The 24,766-nt window shown below is 35.1% G+C and overlaps 2 protein-coding genes and 1 non-coding gene across 3 annotated transcripts; all 3 read left to right on the plus strand.

The window, feature by feature from the left end:
• Nucleotides 1-6,129: 6,129 nt before the first annotated feature.
• On the plus strand, nucleotides 6,130-6,203 carry TRNAI-AAU (transfer RNA isoleucine (anticodon AAU)). The gene has a single exon. It is a non-coding gene; the product is annotated as a tRNA-Ile (tRNA).
• A 402-nt stretch (nucleotides 6,204-6,605) lies between these two features.
• On the plus strand, nucleotides 6,606-8,892 carry LOC104212390 (oxygen-evolving enhancer protein 1, chloroplastic-like). The gene is made up of 2 exons (XM_009761625.2): nucleotides 6,606-7,028; nucleotides 7,985-8,892. The coding sequence occupies exons 1-2, from the start codon at nucleotides 6,786-6,788 to the stop codon at nucleotides 8,741-8,743; spliced, it is 1,002 nt and encodes a 333-aa protein (XP_009759927.1). The 5' UTR covers nucleotides 6,606-6,785; the 3' UTR covers nucleotides 8,744-8,892.
• A 2,847-nt stretch (nucleotides 8,893-11,739) lies between these two features.
• On the plus strand, nucleotides 11,740-15,750 carry LOC104212391 (CASP-like protein ARALYDRAFT_485429). Its single transcript, XM_009761626.2, has 3 exons — nucleotides 11,740-12,092; nucleotides 15,124-15,256; nucleotides 15,341-15,750. The coding sequence occupies exons 1-3, from the start codon at nucleotides 11,962-11,964 to the stop codon at nucleotides 15,533-15,535; spliced, it is 459 nt and encodes a 152-aa protein (XP_009759928.1). The 5' UTR covers nucleotides 11,740-11,961; the 3' UTR covers nucleotides 15,536-15,750.
• The last annotated feature ends 9,016 nt before the right edge of the window (nucleotides 15,751-24,766 follow it).

Raw genomic sequence — 24,766 nt, forward strand, 5'->3', positions numbered from 1 at the left:
CGTTCAGGGGTAGTTTGGTAATTTCAGTAAGGTCGGAAGGGGTAGTTTAGGAATTGTACATTTTGTAATTGTTTATTTGAAGCATGGGGGACAAAATGAAATGGGGTGGGTTGTGATATGATTATTTAATATAAAGGGGGGACAAGATTTAATTTAAAGGGGAATCTTGCATTATTTTAAATGAAGCATGGGGGACAAAATGAAATGGGGTGGTGTGATATGTTTATTTAATGTAATGGGGATGAGTGGAAAGATAATGGGTTGGGTAGAGAAAAGTATGGATTTTAATTAATTGAAAGGTTTATGGGATGGGTTATATATGTGAGGTCTTGAAATCAAAAAATATAGACAGAGAGATAGAGAAAAAATACACAGATACGAGAGAGAGAAACAAATCTGAAAATAAGAGAGAGAAAAGGAAAAAATAAGAGAGAGAAAAGGGCTGAACATTTAAGAGAGAGAAAATTCCGAAAAATATTTAAACTTTCAAAAATAAAAAAAAACTAAAAAAATATTCTGCTTTCTTTTGTTGTTTGAAATCAGAATTAATTGTTGTTTCATCAAAGCTGGAAGTTTTTTTTTTTTTTTTTTGGGATTACTACTCCACCGGTCTATTACTGAGTTGTTACTGTTGCTGGGCTATTGTTGCTGTGTTGTACTGATTTTACTGCTGCTGCTGATTCTCATATTCATTTTCTTTTGCTTCCAATATCAGGTACACAACTGAAAAGCTGATTATTGTAATCCGAAATATGAAGCATGAATACATATGAAGAATGAAAATTTGAAGTTTTAATTTCGTTTTTTTTCTTTGTTCCTTTTGTTGATTGTATTTAAGCTATTTCATGAATTACTAAATAATACCTGGAATAAGAAAATAATAGCATAAGTTAGTCTGTAATAAATCAGTTCGGCAAAACAGGTTAATTCACTAGCTATGAAGGCTTCAAGATTGTAGGTTGATCATGAACAAGTAGCTAAATTTAGTTAAAACATGAATTTAAATTAAACATCGTAAATTAGGCATTAAGGCATGACTTGAGCTTAAGCAAGATTAGAAGAACGTTTAAGTCTAATAAACTTTCTAATAAGCTTTAGTAATTATGGTTAAATCTAGTTTCAAATGATTGTGAATAATTAATCTCAATAATATTTTTTTTAAAAAAAAATAACAATGCTGAGTTTTAATCTAGCTATATTTGTTTATTTTGAATATTAGTTGTTGAATTTTTATTTTATTTATAATTTCGAAATTAAGAGTAAAATTCCTTTTTTCATCAATATTTGTATTAACCAAGCAATTAGCATGTCATGTTTTCTTAAAATAATAAAAGCTAGTAATTAATTAGGATTTTTCTTTCTTTATTTTAGAGACTAATTTTTATAGAAAAAATGTAGTCGCTTTAAGATTTGTCCATTTAAAATAAATGAGATGAGCCTCGCTTAATGAAATGTATAGATTTCGGGGCCCTCAATAAATGTACAGTTAATTGCTTAGAATTAGGGAGGAGCCGTTTTAGCAAATTTCACGGCCCTACCCAAAATAATGACACGCTAGTCGCTCTAGGCGCGTATTTAATAATGTTATTTCCTTAAATACGGGTGTGCATTTATGTAACCCAAATCTAAATCTCAACGGAGTCGAAATGTGTCGATAACCACGGGTGCAATTGATTGCGACGTGATTTGAAATACGTTTTCACAATGTTGCAATTTTTCGTAAAATAATAACAATAAATAAAAAGAATAATAAAAGCGGCTAAGGGATAAAATTTGCACATAAGTTTATAATACGTATTATATTAGATAATCAAGCCGAATATAACAGTTAAGCGACCGTGCTAGAACCACGGAACTCGGGAATGCCTAACACCTTCTCCCGGGTTAACAGAATTCCTTATCCGGATTTCTGGTGCGCAGACTGTAATACAGAGTCATTCTTTTCCTCGATTCGGGATTAAAATAGGTGACTTGGGACACCCTAAATCTCCCAAGTGGTGACTCTGAAATAAAGAAATAAATCCCGTTTCGACAGTCCTTTAATTGGAAAAAACTTCTGTACCCCCGCGAGGGCGGAAAAAGGAGGTGTGACAGTGCTAATTACCCCACCCTCTATAAGGTATAAGTTATCCCGATGTTAATTTTAATCCTGGGATAACTTATAACTGGTTTGCTAACCAAACGAAGTATTAATGTGGTATTAAATTTTTATACCAACACTATACCTTCTTATACCTCGTACCAAACGACCCCTTAAAAAGAAAAAATAGCCAACTGAACCACGGTGGCTATATGTGCACCCTGATTCCTGAAAGCATTTACTATGATAACTAGGGAAAACACGTTAACTATAAAACTCTTTCACAGTTAAAACTCTATAATTATAGTTCTTTAAAATATTATAGCTAGATTTGAATAAAGTGAATTTCTTTTAACATAAATGTAATATATAGGGTACACGTCTATGTTTATCTAGATAACAAAAAAGAGTTTAAAAATCAAATAAAAATTTACTTACATATGTAATGAAGTAAACCTACATGCAGGAGAAATAAACATCACAAAAATTAGTCAATATTAAAAAAAAAAGTTGTTTCTTTTTTCTTTTTGAAGAATGTTACTTTGAAGAGTCAATTTGTACAAATGGACATCAAACAAATAACAAAACTTTGGATATATAATTGCTATCACTAATTTCAATTTAGCACATTCTAGAAATTTGAGGATATAAGCTGAAACCTCTTCATTTAGCCGCAAGTAAGCCAACATTGCAAGGGTATGATATTTTTTTCGTTGAAAAATATTAGTTTTGAATCATTAGATTATGTGAAAGGTTTTTTTCTCGAATTCAACAAGAGGGATATTGGTTCTAACTGATAGTTTCTATAGCGATTTTCAAGTGTAACAAAAAGTATATTTTTTTAAAAAAAATAATGTTATGATGTAAAATATTTTTTTAAAAAAGTAAATAAATTATTCAAAATGGGATTATATTTTAAAGTATAATGTAATTTTAAGAATAAAAATATAAGATATTTTTAAATTTTAGTAGATAATTTTAAAATATTATAATAGAAGTCATATCATGGATTAAATCAAGAAACCAGAATCTTATAAGAATATTCGGCCAGATTTATTGTTTACTTCATATAGCTAATACACATGGATTATATATAAATTATACATCTTTCAATTTTAATTTAAGTGGTTGGGTGAGTACCTATTTAGGTTGATTAGATAAAACCAAAAGAAAATATGAAAGAATTTCAACCCAAGACTAAAAATATAACTAAAGTTCTTATGTAGATAATTTCTACTAAAACTCATCCTTTTATAGCAAAATAAATTAATTTTTTGTAACAAAATAAAGAAAGACATAAAAAATAAGATAAAAGAAAATAAATATAGAAAAGAATATATGAAAAATCTAAAAATCAGAAATAAGAGATGACAACGAATTTCTTCTTCTGTTTCATCTTTGTTGAGTATAAAAATTTTGGGAGCTGATCTCATCGATTTCAAATATTTTTTTCAACTGAAATACATAGATTATAAGATAAGGATATCAGATTTACATTGTGTATCGTTTTTAAAAAATTACTATTACAAACAAACTGATATGATATTTGAATTTAAATTTAAATGCAATTTGAATAGTTTGCATTGAAGTTAAGTCAAGTATGGTGTCGAGAAAAAACTACATGACAATTTTAACATAATATATGCAATGTTATATAATAACAATCAACTAATTTAATATTTAATGATTCAAAGAATAAAAAATCTGTATACATAGGATATTCAAAATTCAAAATATGTGACTAGAGATATCGATAAATTCAAAATGGAGTCATACTAAAATAAAGTTTCACCAGCTAAAGAATTTAAATTTTTAGATAGCCGATTAAGGTGGATTTTAAATGAAAAATATATTTTCACTTGCATCATTATAAAGATAATCATTATTGAAATATATATAAAATTTTAGAAATTGAAATTTCAAAATAGAAATATTTTTTGAAAGATAACAACATACCAAATAAGAGTTTAAGTCGTAGTAAAAGAGTCACATCGTAACCAAAGAATCATTCATATTGTGTCAAACTTTGTGTTTTGTCATAAATACGAGTTATTATTTCACTTTGTAGCTATTTTTAGGTTGCAATGATACCAATGAAAATGATGCAAAAATAAAATTATCACTACAAGATTTGAGAAAATGTTAGTCTTTTTTTTATGTAATGTTTCTTAATTAAAGAATTCACTAGCTAAAGAATTTTTTAAATTTTTAGATAGCCGACTAAAATGAATTTTGAATTAAGGATAATATTTTCACTTACATTATTATAAAAATAATTGTTATTGAAAAATGAAGTTTTAGAAACTGAAATTGTAAAATAGAATTTTTTTTGAAAGATATCAACACACCAAATGAGAGTTCAAGTAGTAGTAAAATGGTCAAGTCGTATCCAAAGAGTCCTTCATAGTCTCAACCTTTGATTGTTTTGCCATAAATATGAGTTATTTTTCTGCTTCCTGACTATTTTTAGGATCCAATAACACCAGCGAGAATGGTACCAAAAAAGAAAAATAGAATTATAACTAGGAGATTTGAGAAATGGTTAATCTTTTTCATATAGTGTTTCTAAATTAATATCCAATGATTATCTATATTTACCGAGAAAGTTTAAATTTTAAGATTGTTTATACATGATAAAATAACTCAAATATTTGATACTATGATAACTAGGGAAAACACCTTATGTTGTACACGGTGGGTCCCAACAAATATTTCCTTTGGCCTTTACAAAATTCATGTAAATCTTTTTCGATTTTAGTCCTATACTTGATTTGAGAAGAGGGGCCAAGTAATACGACATGAGCCAATTCTTATACTTTGGGTAAGTTTCACTCATCCTAAATAATATAAAAGAGTTTACATAAATATATTTGGTTACCGAAATCAAACTTCAAAGAAATCGTGTGTTCAAGAAATTAAATAAACAAAAATTTGCTTACAAAAAGAGTAGCAAGCATTCTTCAAAGGATATATCCAGCTGCTGCTATTTCCTCCTCCAACAATAATGGAGCTATAACTTTATTCCCTTCCTATTGTTAGGCGTTTGCCATAATTTTTTTACGATATTTGGTTTTCCTATTTGTTGAAGTAAAGAGCAACATGCTTACCTTAATTGGGTTTTCCTTCTTATAAAAAGAAATTACAAATCTCCCATATTTGGCTAGTCTTTTTTCTTGTAGGAAAAGATTTGAAGTTTTATAAATTAAAGATCCGTCCTTCTCATTCAGTAGCATCCACAATGTAACCATACGGGGTTTGAGAGTCGTGTTTAGAGGGAGAACTTTACGGGACAAGTGTTAGTGTATCACTTGTGTTTGCCTCTTCGTGAAGTTGTTCTCTTGATATTTTGTACTCTCTTTTTATTATAGTGGATTGCTCATCTCCGCCGTGGACATAAGTCAATTGACCGAACCACATTAAATGTTTGTGTCTCTTTTGGTAGATTTCTCTTTTGTTGTATGATTTATCGTCGTTCAAAGTTTACTTTACTAGCTTCCGTATGAAAGACGATTTTTTCGGTCCCAGCAGCTATTGCCACTTCCCTCACATTACTTTTCCTTCAGATTGTGAAGTAACTAAGAAATTAGCAAAAACACCTACTCTAAACTTGCCTCCAGATCCATGGAAATTGCCTCTCCCAGGTAGCATTCACCACTTAATAAGAATATTAACTCACCATACTCAAGAGATTTAGCCAAAAGGCACGGACCGTTAATGCACCTGCAATTTGGTGAAATCTCTACAATAGTTATTTCGATTCCTCAAGCAGCCAAAGTGTATTAAAAGTTCAAAATATCGCATTCACAAATCGGCCTGAGCTTTTAAGTGTCAGGATTTTGTGTTACAACTATTCGGATATGGTCAACAAATAAAAGAAGAATAGTGAGTATTAACGTATTGGGTTAATGGATTATCCTATAATTGCTTACCCTGATAGGTGAGGTAGTATAGAAATTCAAACCCACCGGGCAAATACAAATAAAGGCATAACCGGAAGAGGCAGAAGAGTGTTTAGTATAAATACATAAAGAATAGTCAGTTTGCCACATGGCCCATTAGCTCAGTTGGTTAGAGCGTCGTGCTAATAACGCGAAGGTCGCAGGTTCGAGACCTGCATGGGCCACTATAATGGTATTTTTTGCCTCTCCTTTTGGCTGTCATTTCCCAGTATATGTAATACTTCAAATACCCTTTAAATAAGTGCCGATACCCTTGTTTGGAAGAGTTACCCAGAATGTTCTTCTTCAGATACTTCGCCTATCGTCAGAAGATCCAGTTCACATCTCCTAAATTTCGAGCTCAAAAGGAATAGGTTCTGTTCTTTAGCAAAATTCAAATGTATCCTGTCAAACAAAATACAAATCCGGATAGTAGAATTCTTTATTTACTGTTTATTAATTTATTATCTTAATTTTCTTAATAGTATCAAATATAATAAAAACGTGGTTGTCAATCAATTTTATTGCAAGATAAAAGGAATGAGTATCTATATCCTAAATACTAACTTTGCCACATGGCAAGCTACCAAACCCGAGACATTCTCAGGCTAACCAATGAAAGAAGACCTTATCCTATCTCTTATCTTACTACTCACAGCAAAGCCACCAAAAATAATTTCTGCAATCTCACCATCCAACTGCCACTCTTCTTACTTTCTAATAAACAGAAACAAAGAAGAGCACAAAGACTGATCAGAAAAGAAAAAATGGCAGCCTCTTTACAAGCAGCTGCTACTCTTATGCAACCAACCAAGGTTGGTGTTGTCTCAGCCAGAAACAACTTGCAGTTGAGGTCATCTCAAAGTTTGAGCAAGGCATTTGGTGTTGAACCAGCTGCTGCTAGGCTGACTTGCTCTTTGCAATCTGATCTTAAAGATTTGGCTCAGAAGTGTACTGATGCTGCTAAGATTGCTGGATTTGCTCTTGCCACTTCTGCCCTTGTTGTCTCCGTAAGTTAATGTCTTAGTTCTGCTAAATTGCGACCATCTTGTTAAAAAGCTTGAAGTGTTAGCCAGAGCATACTTTATACTTAATTATGTCTTAAAACTTCGCCTTCACATGTGGGCTTGATTCTTTCGAATGCTCCAAACACGTGAAAATTCTAACGAGTAACCTTAGATCTTAACTGAGGACCCTTGTCTGCTAAAGACTATAGTAGGAAATATTTTAGACTTGAGCATATGCCTTCTTCCTCTATGGATAGGTCGACGTGATACACAATGGATCAGTTAGAAAGGAGAACTGTTTGATCACATGGTTCAATTGCCATGTATTTAGCTATTAAGCCTCAAGGTTTATGTTTTTATGCGATGGCAACATCAAAAAGAAAGTTTGAATTCGCGAGAGTCACAATTTTATTTACTTAATTACGTATCAACATGTTCCGCCTTGCTTCATATTCGTATTTCCCATCTATTGCAAATCTGCATAGTTAAGTGTTGTGAATCCTAGATAGGACAATTTCAGGTATATGTCAAGGATTGAGATTCCCTTGATTTAAAACTTGTTAGTGAATTATACTCCAGTGTTGTATGGGGGAAGGTTTATAAGTACAATTTATCAGTTACATAGGATCCCTCTACAGAAGGGGAGCTTGGCAACTAGTAAAGTTGCCATGTGACCAGGAGGGTCACGGGTTCGAGCCGTAGAAACACCCTCTTGCAGAAATGCAGGTTAAGACTGCCTACAATAGACCCTTGTGGTCAGGCCCTTCCCTGGACCCCGCGCATAGCGAGAGCTTAGTGCACCGGGCTGCCTTTTTTATTTATCGTATCCCTCTACTAATAAGAATATGTTATACAGGAAGTTCAATGATTGACTGTTTTATGCTTTTTTTCTTATTTTTCTTTTGACTTCTTGTTTATGGAAAGAAGATTTCTAAAGATTGTGCGATTTGATCGTATAGGGAGCAAATGCTGAAGGCGTTCCAAAGCGTCTAACCTATGACGAAATCCAGAGCAAGACATACATGGAAGTTAAAGGAACTGGAACTGCCAACCAATGCCCAACAATAGATGGAGGTGTTGATAGCTTTGCCTTCAAGCCAGGCAAATACAACGCCAAGAAGTTCTGCTTAGAGCCCACTTCATTCACCGTCAAGGCAGAGAGCGTAAGCAAGAATGCACCCCCAGAATTCCAAAAAACCAAGCTCATGACGCGCTTAACCTACACTCTTGATGAGATTGAGGGACCCTTTGAAGTATCCCCTGATGGCACCGTTAAGTTTGAGGAGAAAGACGGAATTGATTATGCTGCTGTTACAGTTCAGCTTCCTGGTGGGGAGCGCGTACCCTTCCTCTTCACAATCAAACAGCTCGTGGCATCTGGAAAGCCCGACAGCTTTAGTGGCGAGTTCCTTGTCCCATCATACAGAGGATCATCATTCCTTGACCCAAAGGGAAGGGGTGGATCTACTGGTTACGACAATGCTGTTGCATTGCCAGCTGGAGGGAGAGGAGACGAGGAGGAGCTCGAGAAGGAGAACGTAAAGAACACTGCGTCTTCAACAGGGAAGATCACGCTGAGTGTTACACGGAGCAAGCCGGAGACTGGTGAGGTGATTGGTGTGTTTGAGAGCATTCAGCCATCTGATACTGATTTGGGAGCAAAGGTACCTAAGGATGTAAAAATCCAGGGTATCTGGTATGCTCAGCTTGACTCATAGAGAGTGGATGATTTCTTGGTTTTTAATTTTTGTTCTAAGTTACTAAGGTTTGAACTTGCTGTGACCCAATTGGACAAGTAATGAGACAACCATCTTGCTGTATATTATAAAGCATAAGTAATAATCCATTCTTATAGTGAGTTGCAAAATGGTTTTGACGCTCATATTTACTTAGAAAGAGTGCGTAGTACTGCTCATCTCAGAAAAGTATAAATTTGAAGGCAATCTATGTTGCTTAGATTCGGATATAATTATCAAATTTGTATGTACTTGGCATGCCAAAGGTAAGTTTGGTTGAGTTATGCATATAATGAATCTCGGACATTTACCTGAGACACCAATCCATTTGAGAAATGTCAAACACTATCACATACACAAGTAAGGCAGAAAAATGGTGATTGTTATAATTGACAAACAACATGGTTCGATACGCTGTATGTGCATAAGTAAGAAAGATAAAATATGCATCTAGAATAACTTACACGAAGATGGTTCATAAGCCAAGCAACACCAAGATTGGAATTCTCTTGGAGCCAATAATTAAGCTAAAAGATGAGAGAAAATAAGAGCAAGAAGTAAATCAAGTAAAGGTGAAACTTTATGATGGGTTTCCATGAAACACGCATCTGATCAATTTCAAACTGATTACCATAACATCTACAATTCATTATTCTGGTTCCAAGCATCAAATTGCTCCTCTTACTTCTGGAAGGGCTACCTAATGTGGTAGCTTATACCAAAGTGTTAAATATGGACTTGTTACATTGCATCCAGGGCTAGGCTATAGAACCCATTTTCCTGAGTCAATTCACAACTGATAACAGCAAGAATCAATATTCCGCAAGTGATAATGATACAATCACTATATTTTCGATATTCTGTGGCGACTATTTTTAGTGGGATTCTACTGATTTGTTGTTATAGTTGTTATTGTGGCAACTACTTTAGTCGCCACCAAAAGTGCACCGCCACTTGGACCAACAACCTAGCTTAAACTTTTGTGTGGCGCATTTGTTTACCTTTTATTAGTCGCCACAAAATTTAATTCGTTTCATTATTAGCTTTTGTGGCGACAAAGAACACCACATAAAAATAAACAAATGTGCCACTAAATAAATATAAAATAGGTCGCAAACTCGCGGCATACACTATTATTGGCGACTAAAGTGGTCCCCATAGAATATTGTTACTTAAAATCTTATTTTCTAAGTGATACCCGGTTATGATTTTGAAAACTGTTTTCGTCTTTCTTCACCCTAATTGGATATTTTGCCCTATTTTACCTATATTTTATCCTTATGGTGGACACATGCGTCTCTTGTGTCATGGGAATTTGTATTTGGTTCTGTAAACAAACAAAATGAGAAATTTTAAGAAGTAAATGTCAAAACTTAGGGACGAAATACAATCAATCAATTTCACTGTGTCTTAATCTCAAACTAGTTAGGTTAGGTATATAAGAAAAAACTATATTCAATTCCGTTCTGTTAATTAGCTTCGTTACCCCACCTTTCTAATAAGATGTGGAAATTTTTTCCTAATCTAATTTCAAATCTAGGTGTTGATATGGTTGGATACTTCGATTATCTTTTCTACTTACACTCATTCTTTATACTCTTTCACAAGCAGATGTCATTTAATTCCTGACCATTTGACACTACACTCAATAAATTCGATATTTAGAAGATTTGATCATATCATTTTTATTACGCGGATAATTAATCTTCAGCAACTTTTCTCCTTTGAACAAACGCAATACAAATATACTGGGCAGAAGGGTTTAGTCATTGAACATTTAGTGAATATTTGCTAAATATTTGACGTGATTGATAACTCTAACTCTGAATTTACCTCAAAATCAGTGAAAGGTCTGAAAACACAAGAGCACGTCTTTTTTTTTTTTTTTATATTATCTTTTTTTTTCACAAGAGCACGTCATTCAGTAATAAAAGACAAACAAAGGACATATATGATAAGGATCGAAATAATCATGAGTCATGCGGAAGCTCTCAACGCAAACCTTAAACGACGATACATTAGACAGTAAAAGAGAAATCTACCAAAAGAGACACAAACATCTATCATGGTTCAGTCAATTGACCTACGTCTACGGGGGAGATGAACAATCCACCATATAAAAGAGAGTACAAAATATCGAGAGAACAACCTTACGAAGAGGCAAACACAAGTGACACACTAACACTTGTCCCGGAAAGCTCTCCCCCTAAACACGATTCTTAAACCCTATATGGCTACATTGTGGATGTTACTGAATGAGAAGGAAGGATCCTCAATTTATAGAAGTCCATACCTTTTCCTACGAGAAAAAGGACTAGCCAAATATGAGAGATTTATAATTTGTTTATGTTAGAAGGAAAACCCAATTATGGTAAATATGTTGTCCTTTCCTTCATGAGATAAGAAAATCAAATATGGTAAGAAAATCAAGACAACTCCTACCAATATCATGTCTATATCAAAAAATATTTTCATTATGCTCGCAATTAATAATGTTTTAATCCCAAATTAATTTTGATAATCTATATGAATCTTCAATGTTATTCGAGGAAAAAACTCATAATAACACAAGTCACATAATTTTAACAATAACTTAGGAGAGACTGTTATCAGGGGCGAAACTATGTTGGCCTAAGGGTGGTCAATTAAACAACTTTCGCCGAAAATTTATATTACGTATAAGACAAAATATTATTTGTTATTGATTAAAAATAGACTTTGAACGCCCTTTGCTAGTGGGGGTTACTAATGTCAAATTAGAGTCAACGTTTTTACTATGACTGACAACAAGTGAATGTCCTGTATAATTTTTTTTTTTAAAAAGTGCGGTGGGGAAAGATAATAGGAAAGATCAATAATTCTTGTGAAAAGAGAATCGTATAGTATTAGCCAAAAGAGAAGACGGACGAAAAAGTCACAAGTCCACTGCCAACTTGTCAATAAAGTTCATAAAAAGACATTATAGAGAGTATAATAGTAACATTATTTTTTTTTCGATTACACAGACATCACTACATTTCTTATCATTAGTTTTCCCAAAATTCTATTTCCACTTTGCCTCTGTTCGGTTGTTCTTCAACGTGGCATGGCCTGCAGAGAAAGCTAAAATTGGATATGACAAACAACTGTGATCTTAATAATAATCTTAGCAAAAAAATTGAAACAAGTGAAGCAGTTGTCTGTGGCATGTCGGTGATGACATGGATGAAATTCCAGGGGCTTTAGGGACAAGTGCTAGTTTGGCTTTGAGATTAGGACAGTCTCTATTCTCTGTTGCTTCACTTCTTTTCATGTGTTTGGATGTTGCTTTCTATAGCTACACTTCTTTCTGGTAATATTTCTCTTTCTGGGTTTTCTTTACTTTTCTTTTATCTACAATACCCTTGTTTTGCTTTCCTGTTTAATTATGTATATCTTTGATTCTTGAATTTTTGGGTACTTCTATTTTTAGGAGAATTCTGACTGTTTTATGTTCCATATGCATGTGTATAAAATTTGATGATCATGATGATATCTGATATTGAATGGTTTATAGAAGATTGAGCTACCAACTTATATGGATTATCTTTTCAATTTTTGTCATCATTAATTTTTGACATGTTGGTATTTTTATTTCCTTTACGGGCGGAGAAAACTAGTTTGACTGCCAGTTTGGAAAGGCACTTAGTTCAAATTACAAGGTGAATTGAGGTATTCATCCTGTAGTCATTTGGCAGCTTTAACAGAGACGAGAAGAACGGAAATTGAATTTTATGTTTTAAGTTTTTCCAGTTGGAAGGTTGGGGGCACGATTTTCTTTAGCTGCTTCATAGACATCTCCAATAAATTCCATTCCTAAAAACCGGCAATTATAGACTGCTTTGGTTGATCTATTATGATGGATCGAGGGCCCCAAATCGAGTGGCGGTTTTTTGCCTTTTAAATTCAGTAGACAGGGGCGGATTTAGGGGGTGGAAGGGGTTCACTCAAACCCCCTTCGCCGAAAAATTAACTACATATAAAGAAAAATCTGACTTTTAACTCTATATATTATGTTTTGAATCCCCAAGACACAACCCAAAAACATAACTTAGTAGTCAAGGGGCTTCAAAATCTTTATAAAGTCATTGGTTCAATTTTCACTAGCTACAATCTTTTTTAACTTTTTTTTTTTATATTTTGAACCCCCTTAGCGAAAATCCTACCTCGCCACTGCAAGTAGATAGAAGAAACTTTTATATAGATAATGAATAAAGAATAGTTGAATGAGGGCTGGAAGGAAGGATTGGGAGGAGATGACCTGGAAAATTATTTTTTTAAAGAAGGGGAACAAGGTGAGAGTGAGAGGGCATGAGCGAGAAGAATAGGTCAATGAGATAATAATTCGCCAGATGTCATCTGGTGTCGTTCGCGACAAGGAAGAAAAACTTGCTGTTGGAATGTCAGCTGTTCTTTGTCCTGGAAACATAATCCACCTTACCTTGTAAAACACGTGTCGATCCATGTACAGACTAAGTATAGCTAGTTTTAATTGGGTGGCGACAACTGTTATGTGTTTATAGACGAGCGTGATACGGTTCAAGTTTATGAAGAATTAAAGAATCCAGCCCCTTCTCCTCCTCGTCATCATCATTTATGTTTCTGTCGTAACGCATATTAACTTGATTTGTCGGGTTAGGATGAGACGTGAGACGCATTGATGTTGGAGTATTCTTTTCCATTTGTCACGCATTGATGTTGGAGTATTCTTTTCCATTTGTCGCTTATGTGATCTGTGCATCTGCTGTTTTCTTTTTTCTGTCTAGCATATCTTTCTTCAGTTTTATACATCAATTCATTAACAAATCGTGGGTGGACGGCGAGAGCACCGATGGCTGTTAAGCGGTGCTTTATGTGACCTTTAAAGTTAGCTTAGGTATAGATAGACAAAGGATCTGTGAATACAGCTAGTTATATCATATATGCGAATATTATGGTTGATTTTCAATTTTACACTTTGGGAAGTACTGAACAACAGTAGCACCTCCTTTAGAAAGCTTACGCGGAGTGTATATACGGTTGTTTTGTTTCATTAGTGCAGTTTAGCGGGTATCAATCATGTCGTTGTGGAAATGATCATCGAATATTACCTTGGATTCTGTTGATAGTTTGTATTTGCTAGCTCTCTTATCTTCAGAGGAGCATCTAGAGATGTAGAGCTGATTACAGCGTTTGCTTATAACTGTTATTGGAGTTCGTCTTAAGATCTGCCAGTTGGAAGTGTTTTTGGGTTCATAATTTCCTTATTTGTCACCAATTGAAATATCATAATGAAACTAGAAATTCTGGGGAACTCATGTACTTCTTCATTTAAATATTATAGGCTTATCATTTTTAAGCCCATGGTTCAGTATTATTGGCTGATGATGATATCAAATCATACAACTCTTTTGTTCATAAGGTGTTATCCTGCATTTCTTCTTCCTTTTTTCTTCTTTCAAGGAGTAGTCGGGGTTGCTTGCACATAGTCTCTAGAACCTTTTTGATTACATTAGTAATAGATACCACCAAATAAATTACAACTGATTTGATGAATCATTAGCCAATATAGGGTTGGTATGGCGCTTTATGATCTCAGTCTCTGCCCCTTTTCTCTTTTGTAAGAGTTCTGTAAACAAGAAAAGTAAGATAGTGCATTCAGATTCTGCCAATAGATCTGTGGTTAAAGCCATCTGGCTGTTTGTGGTTATTCTCTAAAAACAGAATGTGATTAAAATAGATATGTGAATTTGACTTAATTATTGATAGAAATAGTTTGTTTCTAATTTCGACCAAATTCAATCTATTTTAAAATGATATGAAATTTACTTCTGACTTATCAAAAAAGAAAGAAAAAAACTTTTCAAGTCTAGGATTGAAGTATGCCAAACATTGGAACTTGAGGTTTAAAACGGAAATGAAAAGAATGGCACTATAGCATAACTGCAGTGGCGGAGCCACCTTAGGCTAAGGGGTGTCAATGGACACTCCTTTGCCGGAAAATTGCACCGTGTAGTTGGGTCAAAACTTTATTTTTTATGTATATTAAATATATATTGAACCCCTTAACTTCTTCGTGTGTTTATTTCTTTATATTGTGACTACCCTTAGTGAAATTCCTTGCTCCGCCACTGAGCATAAGGAAGTCGAAGAATTTGTTCTTCGGCCTGATGATATAGAGCTATTGTAGTTAATTCACATATATACTACATTTTTCTTAGAATCATCATAATATGTTCTTTACATGAAGTAATCTGCTCTCATAGAGTAATATCTAGATATCAAGGTGTATCAGATAATAATCTTCTACTTGCCGAGGCACAATTTGTCTGTTAATTACCTAATTCAACTAATGTTGCTTGCAGCTTTTTGGTGACAGTGATGGGTTTGGTTATATCATGGAGCTTGACACTAGCGATGGTGGATGCATTCTCAGTTTTTATTAAACGCCCATCTCGTCAGCCTGGGATAATCTCAGTAGTTGTATTAGGAGATTGGGTACGTGCCTTGTTCAAAACAGTGAAAACTCTGCCTTCAATTAATCTTCTTCTAACCAAGTATTTTCGTTCTCGCATCTAACAGGTCCTGTCATTTCTGTCACTAGCTGCATCATGCTCAACGGCTAGTGCTTCTGACCTCCTGATTCGTTCTGGTAGCCCGTTCTGCGATGGGAATATATGCAGCCGATATCAACTCTCTGCTGCCATGGCTTTCTTGTCTTGGTTTCTGTCATTGGCGTCTTCCCTCTTCAATTTTTGGCTTCTTCCCAACTTATAGTATTAACCCTGAGGGAATTTGGGTGGCTTTGTATATGGCACAATTTGCATATAGGTTCATAGTTAATTGTAGATGGCACACAGAGTTCAGAATAAAGATGAAATGTTGTAGAAGGAAAGTAACTCCAATGATACATTGTGCACAATGTTGAAATCCAGTTTGATCCTTGTTGCGTTACAGTTATGGTGCAGGCAGGTTGAAATCAAGTTCCAAAACTCTTCTAAATCTTTTATTTTTGGAGTCCTATATATGTCAGCATTGTGGATCATCCTACTACAATTTAAGGACTAGAGGGAACAACAGACACAAAATTTAGCTTAATGTTAAACGTCTTCTGAAAAAGAAATATAACTTTGCATCATTGGGCACAGTTTATTTTTTCTTTACCGGGGTAGAGTAAGAGGGGTAGAGTAAGAGGGATTGAAGAAGAGAAATTTTCATAAAGCACTATCTTTTAGTAGTAATTAGTTATTTATAGATATCATTTGCTATATTACGGATTATAGATACCCTTTCTATGGTTATAAGATGTATTTGATGTATTTAAGCTATTGTATTCATATAGTAGCAAAAATAAGCGTGAATCAGGGAAGTCCAATTAATTAATTGTTGTATTCGAGTGTATTCGGCTGTATTCATGGAGTGAAACATGAGATTACAGCTGGACAAATTATTGTATTCGACTGTATTGACGGCGTGAAATAGGGGATTACACTATTTTTAAAACGGAAAGTGAATCAATTAACATAATAAACTCCTAATATAACTCAACAAACTCAATTATAACACATAAATTTTGTATTTTCAGTTATAAAAAAGATTCTCAACCGAAAAATACCCCCATAACATAGCAATCTTTAGAGAAATTATATAATACATCTGAATACATAAATTATATTAATTTAAAAAAATATATGAATACATTCATGGCATATAGTGAGACAGTGAATACAATGAAATACATAGAATACATTGGGATTTATTGAAATACAATGAAAAAAAAAATAGTGAATACAATGAAATACATGGAATACAACGAGATACATTGAATTACAATGAAAAAAAGACAATGAATACAATGAAATACATGAAAATGCATTGAAATATATTAACAGAAAATCAAGTTGCTTAGCCCCAAACTCCATCGTCTTTGTTCAAGAACAAACCCTAATTTCCGGCGAATCCGCCGTTCACCGGAAGCCGTTAGTGAAAACGTGTCGCCTTCGTGAAAATTTCACTCTGAGTTGTTTGGCAAGATGACTTCTTCCAATTCTGTGAGATCATGCTTAACGAACTGCTGCTATATTTAATTGCACAAGCAAACATTAAGGAAAAATTCCATGACTTTTTTGGTTTATCAATTCTATGTTAGTTGGTGTAAAGAATCAACTCTGAAGTGGGCTCAATCAATCAAAATCAACTCTGTCAGTTGGTTTATCAATCAATTCTATGTCAGTTGGTTTATCAATTCCGCCGTCGGGAAAGACTTGTAGGAGAGTGAACTTGCTCTGAAGTGGGTTTTGCACAAATCCGGTGGAAGGAGGAGAGCGAAAATTTTAATGGGATGGGGAAAGAGAATGTGATGTATCAAAGTAAAGAGAGAAAGAAAATAGTGTAACTGATTAGCGTATTTAGTGGCTTAGAGCTAGAAGGTAACCAAAATTAAAAATTTTGCTATAAAACTTAAAAAGTATCTATAGAATATAATTTTTTTAAATGGTATTTATTTAAAATAAATAAGGTGTTAACCTTTGCTATAGGAGGTAAAAATTCTATTGAAGAACTCGTCAACTTAGGATTACCCAAGCAAGGCCTTTGCCTTAGGCCCCCAAATACATAAGGTCCAAAAAATACTACAATATTATTATATAATTTATATTTATATAATAATAAAATATTTTAAATTTTTAATAATTTTAAATTTGATAGAGATAAGATTGAGTGAGTTAATGCGATAAGTTTTCTCTCTCATTAAATTAAATAATATATTTACTTTTTCATCAATTTTATTTTTCTTCCTCTATGTATAATCTTTTTTTCATCTTTATCACAGTTTTACTTTCTAATTTAAACTCAGATGCTCTAAATTAGCTACTTTTGTCACATTTGATTGATCCATACATTAGAAAGCAAGTTCTTTCGTGTCTCATCTTTTTTAACTATAAAAATCTCGAGGCAAGTGTCGCTTAGTTCAAAACTCGATGAATAATGACCTCTCACTTAATACTAAATTTTTGTACATGGGAGAGTTCAATATCATGAAGCTAAAAATTTTATAAGGTGCCTTATTTGGTCACCCCGATATAACTTGTATCTACTTTTTAAAAAAGTTTAAGTGATATCCAATGAATGGGTAACTTCAGATACATACACGTTTCTCTTCTTGCTGTTTTCATCTTCTTTGTATTCATATCACATGTATCTGTTGGGTTTTGTTAATTAAAACAAAAGAGGTATGAATAAAAAATGGTGGGAAAAGAAATGTAGGAAAATGAAATTTTGAATTAATCCTTTTTTTACAACGCCCCTCAATGGAAAGGAAGAGGAAAATTCTTGTGCTTATATATAGAAGCACTTCTTCTAGCTCTTAAAGAGTTGAGAAGAGAGTAAGCCTCGCGTCGTCGTCGTCGTCGTCTCTTGCTCGGCTCGGCTCAGCTTCGGCTTCGGCTTCAGATTCAGCTTCGGCTTCGACTTTGAATTCGGATCTTTTTCTTTGTATTCATTTCCGTCTTTTAATGTTTCCTTTTCCTAATATTTTTTGCGCGACAAAATTATTAAATTCGCGGCACTTCTAACGGCTAATTTCGCGACCAGGCCATTTCGTTTAACAGAAATTCTGTCGAATAGACACCTCTTCAAACGAGCAGGCACCTTTGCACCTGTTTGAACTTAACTCTGTTGGCTATAAATAGAGAGGCTCAGCCTTAATTTTTACCAGCGAAAAATATGAATCTCTCCCCTTTATCTTTATAACGACCCGACCGGTCATTTTGAGCATTTGCACTTTGCTCGGTAGTTTACGGGCATGAGTAGCTACGAATGATGTATTACGACTTGTGTGAATCATCGGTTTTGGTTTTCAGGTTGTATTGAATCAATTTGGAAGAATGAACTTCATGATTGAAGCTTCAAGTTGGAAGAGTTGACCAAGTTGGACTTTTTAGCATTTGACCTCGGATTGGAGTTTTGATGGTTTCGTTAGGTCTGGATGGTAATTTTGGACTCGGGCATATGCCCAGATTTGTAATTGGATATTTCTAGAAAGATTCGGCACTAATCGGTAAAAATTGAAATTTGAAGGTTTGGAAAAGTTTATTAAGTTTGATTTAGGGTGCGATTCATCGTTCCGATATTGTTATGCGTGATTTGAGGCCTCGAGTAGGTCTGTATTATTTTATGGGACTTGTTGGTATGTTCGGACGGGGTCCCAAGGGGCTCGGGTGAGTTTCAGATAGGTTTGGATTGTGTTGCGCTCGTTTTTTAAGTGTTTCGATGTTGTTTGTTCAAGCATAAATGGTACTACATTAATCAAATGAGCTCCAATTTCTGTTCTTAGTGAAGCATTAGATCCGTATCATATTTACTAAGCCATAGCAAAAAAGAATCATCGAATTTGAACACCGTATAAGGATTTTATGATCATTTTACTAAGAATTAGGCTGCCAGATTTTTCAAATTAACTACGAAATCACCATTGATTTTGTATAAAAATCTACACGATTTTCAAATATTGAAACCAACATATCTCTCAATATAAGATCAAATGGAGTGATTCAAGAGTCTAACTTGACTAGAATTTCATAAGGAATTCATTCGAGGTATCAAAAGTGAGTTTCGAGATCTTTTGCAAAGAAACAAGGCAGAACAATATTAAAATGAGGGTTTTATACATTGAACATATTTTGAGTTGGGGAGCTCGGAATTGGAAAATTTTCGAGGCGATTTTCACCATATGAATTGGGGTAAGTATTCTTTAATCAGTTTTAGTTATATTTCGTGAATCTATCTTCGCTTTTAGCTTTGGTTGATGAATTTTTAAAGAGGATATTGGGAGGTTTTGGCCTAAAGTTTCATAATATAAATTTTCAGTTTTGATCACCGATTTGGAATCGGATTTGAGTGAAACTAGTATGGTTGGACTCGTAATTGAATGGTTTATCGGATTTTGTGAGTTTTGTCGAGTTTTGAGGTGTGGGTCCGGGTTGAGCTTTTTGGGCCTATTTCGGGGTTTGATTCAAGATTGATCTTTTCTGATTGGGATTGATTCCCTTATCCTTTGTTGATGTAATTAAGTTATTTTTGGTTAGTTTCGAGTTGTTCGGAGGTCATAACGCGCGTGATGGTATCTTTGGAGCATTGTGTGGCTTGGTCGGCATTGGTATTGGCTCGTTCGGGGTAATTAACTCTTTTAAACTTAGTGCCGAGGGTATGAAACCCGACATTACGTGTTATATGATTGGTATTTAGGTGACACACATATTAGGTGATGGGCGTATGAGCGTGCACCCTGTGAATTGGGACTCTGTTGTTCCCATGGTACTGTATAGTGGCCCTATTTTGTTGATACTTGTGTTTTCATCATGTGATAAAGTAACTGAGTTGTCAATCATGCTAAATATCATGTTTAGGCTTTTATGCTGATATCGTTAGGACCCATAGTAATCGTTTCTTGCTGTCAACTCACTAATTTCATTGATATTTAGTACTCAGTCATATTCATGCATTCATATCATATATTAGTCTCAGTGTTGTTTAATGATACATCTTATCATTGTTGTCGGGCTAGTTTCATGATATTGTAAACCCGAGAGTGAGACTGGAGAGATTGATAGCTGAGTGAGGCTGAGAGCCTAATTATGACTATCAATTATGGGATCGGGCTGCACGCCGCAGTATGTTATATTGATTTATGCCTGGATCTAGCTTATGATAGTGCTTGGGCTGTATGAGCCCCTTCGAAATCTGTACACCCCAAGTGAGAGCGGTTGATTATATTGAGCGATGGATCTTCCGTGGACATGGATCTTGTCTAAAGAATTTATATACCTGGAGATGGATCTTCTCCATGGGGCCAGATTGGCCTTTCCTCGGTAGTGAGTGACTGATGGTCAGTGATGTATATATTCCGGGATGGATCTTCCCTAGGCCGTATGGGCCATATACAGTACTGAGTGGTTGAGCATGATGAGTGGAAAGTGTCAAATAGTGAGATTGAGTACTCTGAGGGTGTGAGTACATGACTCATCTCTGAGATACATGGTATTGGCATGCACACATGACATACATGCATAGAGATGCATTTTTTTCCTCATGTTATGCAGTATCACGTCATTCATGACTTATTATACACATTGATATGTGTGCATAGAGAGGTATTTTATACTTGTTATTTGGAAAGAAAATGAAACCTTTTTTTATTTATTGTGGAAAGGATATTTGAAAAATTACAGTTTTAAAACTTACTCGTACTTTTGGCATTTTTGGTAAGAGATTTGGGATATTCACTGAGATTCTTGAAAAGCATGATCATTTTCTTGAACTATGAATGAGTTGAGCGTTTTTAATTCAGAGATACCTTTTATACTTGTATTATACTGTTATGAACTATTGTAGAATACCCGTATTGGACCCGACCTTGTGACAGCTCATCACTACTTTCAACCTAAGGTTAGGTTTGTTACTTACTCAGTACATGGGATCTCTTGTATTGATACTACACTTCTACACATTGCGTGCAGATATTGGTTGTTGTTGTTGCCGTGCTCGATGGTTGCTGGATTTGAAGATGTACCTGCATACCTGTTGTACCTGCCTCTTTTGTTCGGGGTAGCCTTAGATTATAAAACTCTGTTTATGTGCCTTTCAAACAGAAGATGTATTTACTTCCTATCATCTTTGTAAACTCTATTCTTGGATGCTCATAATTTGTACTACCAGTCCTTGGGATATGTATAGAATTCAGTAAATTACTTTCGTTTAAATTCTTATTAATATTATTGAATTGGATAATTATTAGATGGCTTACCTAGTGGGTAGGGTTAGGTGCCATCACGACTAGTAGTTTTGGGGTCGTGACAAGTTGGTATCAGTGCTCTAGGTTCATATGTTCTACAAGTCATGAGCAAATGTCTAGTAGAGGCTTGCAGATCGGTATGGTGATGTTCATACCTATCTTCGAGAGGCTACAAGACATTTAGGATATACTTCCCATATTTCTTTCCTTATCTTGCGACATTGATTCATCTTAAAGCATAACTCTTTGAATTCCTTCCACGTATTCGTATGCGCGCACATGAGCGCTCGGTATAAGCTGTGCATCGACGGCTTGTGATTCCATGGCTGAGGTGCGAGATGTGATTTTGGCATGCTGACGATGGGGCAGTCTGAGGGACTTGAGGCCGGGTGTTTACTGTAGCTTGAGCACGGAGAATTCGATTATGTGAGCACGTGCTTTTGAGACTTATATGTCTGTTGGTGTCCTTATTAGTGGGATTGGTGATTGGATGACTAAGTGGTGAGTATGATTTGATTGCGGGTTGTGTTCAAATTGCTTGAATGTGACGAGAAGTGTCTACCTGAGCTATAGCAAAGACTATTAGGTGTTTGATTTGGCGTATGGCCTCGAGTTATGGGCATGTTAAAGGACCTCTCATGTATTTTAGTTGTGGAGTGAAGTAGATCTTCATGTCGTGTTATGAGTTCGGACTCAGGAAGATTAAGTAATTGCGTAGTAGTCATGGCTGCATAAGGGTATAGAGAGATGTTAGTTGAGGTGAGGCTAAGTAGGTGGGTTATAATTTGCGGGATAATCTATGGATGTATGACCCTTGTGATGTTGTGTTGAGGCTTTCTTTTCTACCAGTGGGTTATAATTATGCGACTTGAGTTTGGATTGGTTGTAATAGTTGACATGACCGTCACGAGGATGAATGTGAGCTTAGCAGATGATTTGAGGTATTATGTGGTTTGTGTTACATGAGTTTATGAAGGACTTAGCTGAATCTCACACGTGGAATTATGACAGTAATAAAGTATGTGCATTGTGAGTTATCGAGTGTTTTGATCTATGGCTTTGAGCCAAGTAGGGGAGTTTGCTATCAATGATTTGGTTGAATGTTTACCTGTTGTATTGGTTTGGGTCTGAGGCATACTTGTGAATCCGTTAGGACTTGTAGAGGTTGAGATCGAGGATGACTCGAGTGAGGGAATTTCTAGATGCGGGTTGTATTACACTTTATGGGTATATGTGAATCATGGAATGATTGAGTTTTTACTCATGAAGGATGTTATGCACATGATGTGGAAATTTTCTCAGTTACATTAAGGAGAGGTTGCTTTTTTGGGTGTTGTCATGATAATGGGGAACATGTCATTCAACCCGTTTGGGCAGTGCAATTGAGATTTGAGCTGGGCAGATGACTCTCGAAAGGGTTCTAATAAATTCAAGATTTATATGTGGCAATTGAGAATTTTTTGGATTTGTATATGGCTATAATCTTAGATTTACATTGGATGCCGTCGAAACTCGTGGTATTTCTACATTATTATGGATTACACAATTTACTGTTAGGAAGGTGAAGTTAATGACTTTAGGTTCACAATAGGTCTTTTCAGAGTGGGTGTCACGGTTGTGGTGCTTTTTGGGTGCTTAAGAGGGAATACATCAGCTTATGGGCCTTAGGGCGGTGCGGTTTGATGCTAGGATCTCATATGGCGAGCTTTGGGTAAGGATCATGATGTTCTGGAAAGGAGAAGTTTCACCTTGAGGGTAATTCAGAAGAAACTCGGAGAAATAGGACAACTTGGTAGTAGGTTGGATCCGCACAGTGATGGATATGATCGATTCTTTGGGTACTTATGATGTGGTAAGTCTCTACAGGTGTTTTGTGGCAATGCTCTTGGGTTTTGATGACTTGCATGGCCTGGTTGAGTTAGAGGGATTCAATTCTGATGGCTTGGTTATGTGCAAATGGGTTTCGAAGAGTTTTCGATGGTTTCTACCATAATTTGAGAAGGATATTTCCTACTGGCGTGAGGAGAATGTTGCATATTGTGATTTTCTCATGGATGGGATCAAATGGAAGGTTTCTGACTGATCGGGTATGTATTGTGCCGGTGACTCAGAGTTAATTATGAGATTCTCGTGCTTTTCATATGATGGCATGATAGATGGGTGTATTGTGTGGGATTGAGATTTTCATGTACAAGGTCACAGATCAGTTTTCAAGGGGATGTCGTGAATCGTGAACAATATGAATGATTTCAGATGACTAGGTGAATAATATTACTATTTGGTATTGCTTGAGGAGAGTGTACATTTAGGAAGGCGCATTGTGTTTTGATTTATGGATGCTTTATTAGTATTGCGGTACTTTCCTGGTTGATCGACTGCTGATATTCAGATATTTCTATGTGGCACGGAAGAATTAGAGAAGTATTCCTCGTGGGATGATCGTTCATGAGAGATATGTTAGGCATTTGGGGGGTAGAGTTGGAATCATATATGGTGATTCGTATGTTCTATGAATTTGGAGATTGGAGTTCTCAGAAATAGGTTTTTTCGTGGTTGTGGACTATGAAGATGTGGCTAAAACTAGCCAGATGATAGTATGTGTTATGGTTAGGTCATTGTGGACTTTTAGAGGTCTATTTGTCCATTCGGGAATGACCGGAGTTGATTTGGGGGCCCATTGGTAGGCCCAATAAGGATGTGTACTCTATACCAGGTCAAATTGGTTGGCTCCATATTGTTGTTGTTTAGGGATGTGCCATTAGATTGTTGTTGAGCTCATTCATGTTCTGATATGTTCTGTGAGTTACTCTTCTATGCTACAAAGGGTTGTGATTCGTTAGTTATATGCACACATGTTGTGGTTCTATTGGGGCCTTATAGCGGAATTTCGGCGAGATGGGTATTTGGGTGATGCATGATCGATTGCTCATTAGTTATATTCTTTTGGGTTTGTGTGGCATTGTGTCATTTGTTCTCCGGGGTTATGGTTATGCACCTTGGGTACTTGATGTCGAGTTGCGCGTTGTTATTGATTTTGATAGGGTGGCTTGAGTATTTCATATGGACCATTATTTGGATGAGGTCACACATTGCATCAGAGTTATATTGAGATATGATCCCTTGTGTTAGATTCGTGTGTTATGATTTTACGGTGTATGATGGGTTCTTAGCATTGCGATGTGGAGATACCAGTTGAGCGTGCAGGACAGTTCTCTTGA

Source organism: Nicotiana sylvestris, chromosome 2, assembly GCF_000393655.2.
Source record: "Nicotiana sylvestris chromosome 2, ASM39365v2, whole genome shotgun sequence".
In the NCBI taxonomy this organism is placed as follows: domain Eukaryota; kingdom Viridiplantae; phylum Streptophyta; class Magnoliopsida; order Solanales; family Solanaceae; genus Nicotiana; species Nicotiana sylvestris.

Excerpts from the sequence above, each read along its gene's own strand:
- LOC104212391 (XM_009761626.2), top strand. The coding sequence starts at position 11,962 with ATGGATGAAATTCCAGGGGCTTTAGGGACAAGTGCTAGTTTGGCTTTG. Across the intron at positions 12,093-15,123 it reads TATAGCTACACTTCTTTCTG|CTTTTTGGTGACAGTGATGG; the intron begins GTAATATTTCTC and ends TGTTGCTTGCAG. Across the intron at positions 15,257-15,340 it reads TAGTTGTATTAGGAGATTGG|GTCCTGTCATTTCTGTCACT; the intron begins GTACGTGCCTTG and ends CGCATCTAACAG.
- LOC104212390 (XM_009761625.2), top strand. The coding sequence starts at position 6,786 with ATGGCAGCCTCTTTACAAGCAGCTGCTACTCTTATGCAACCAACCAAG. Across the intron at positions 7,029-7,984 it reads CTTCTGCCCTTGTTGTCTCC|GGAGCAAATGCTGAAGGCGT; the intron begins GTAAGTTAATGT and ends TTGATCGTATAG.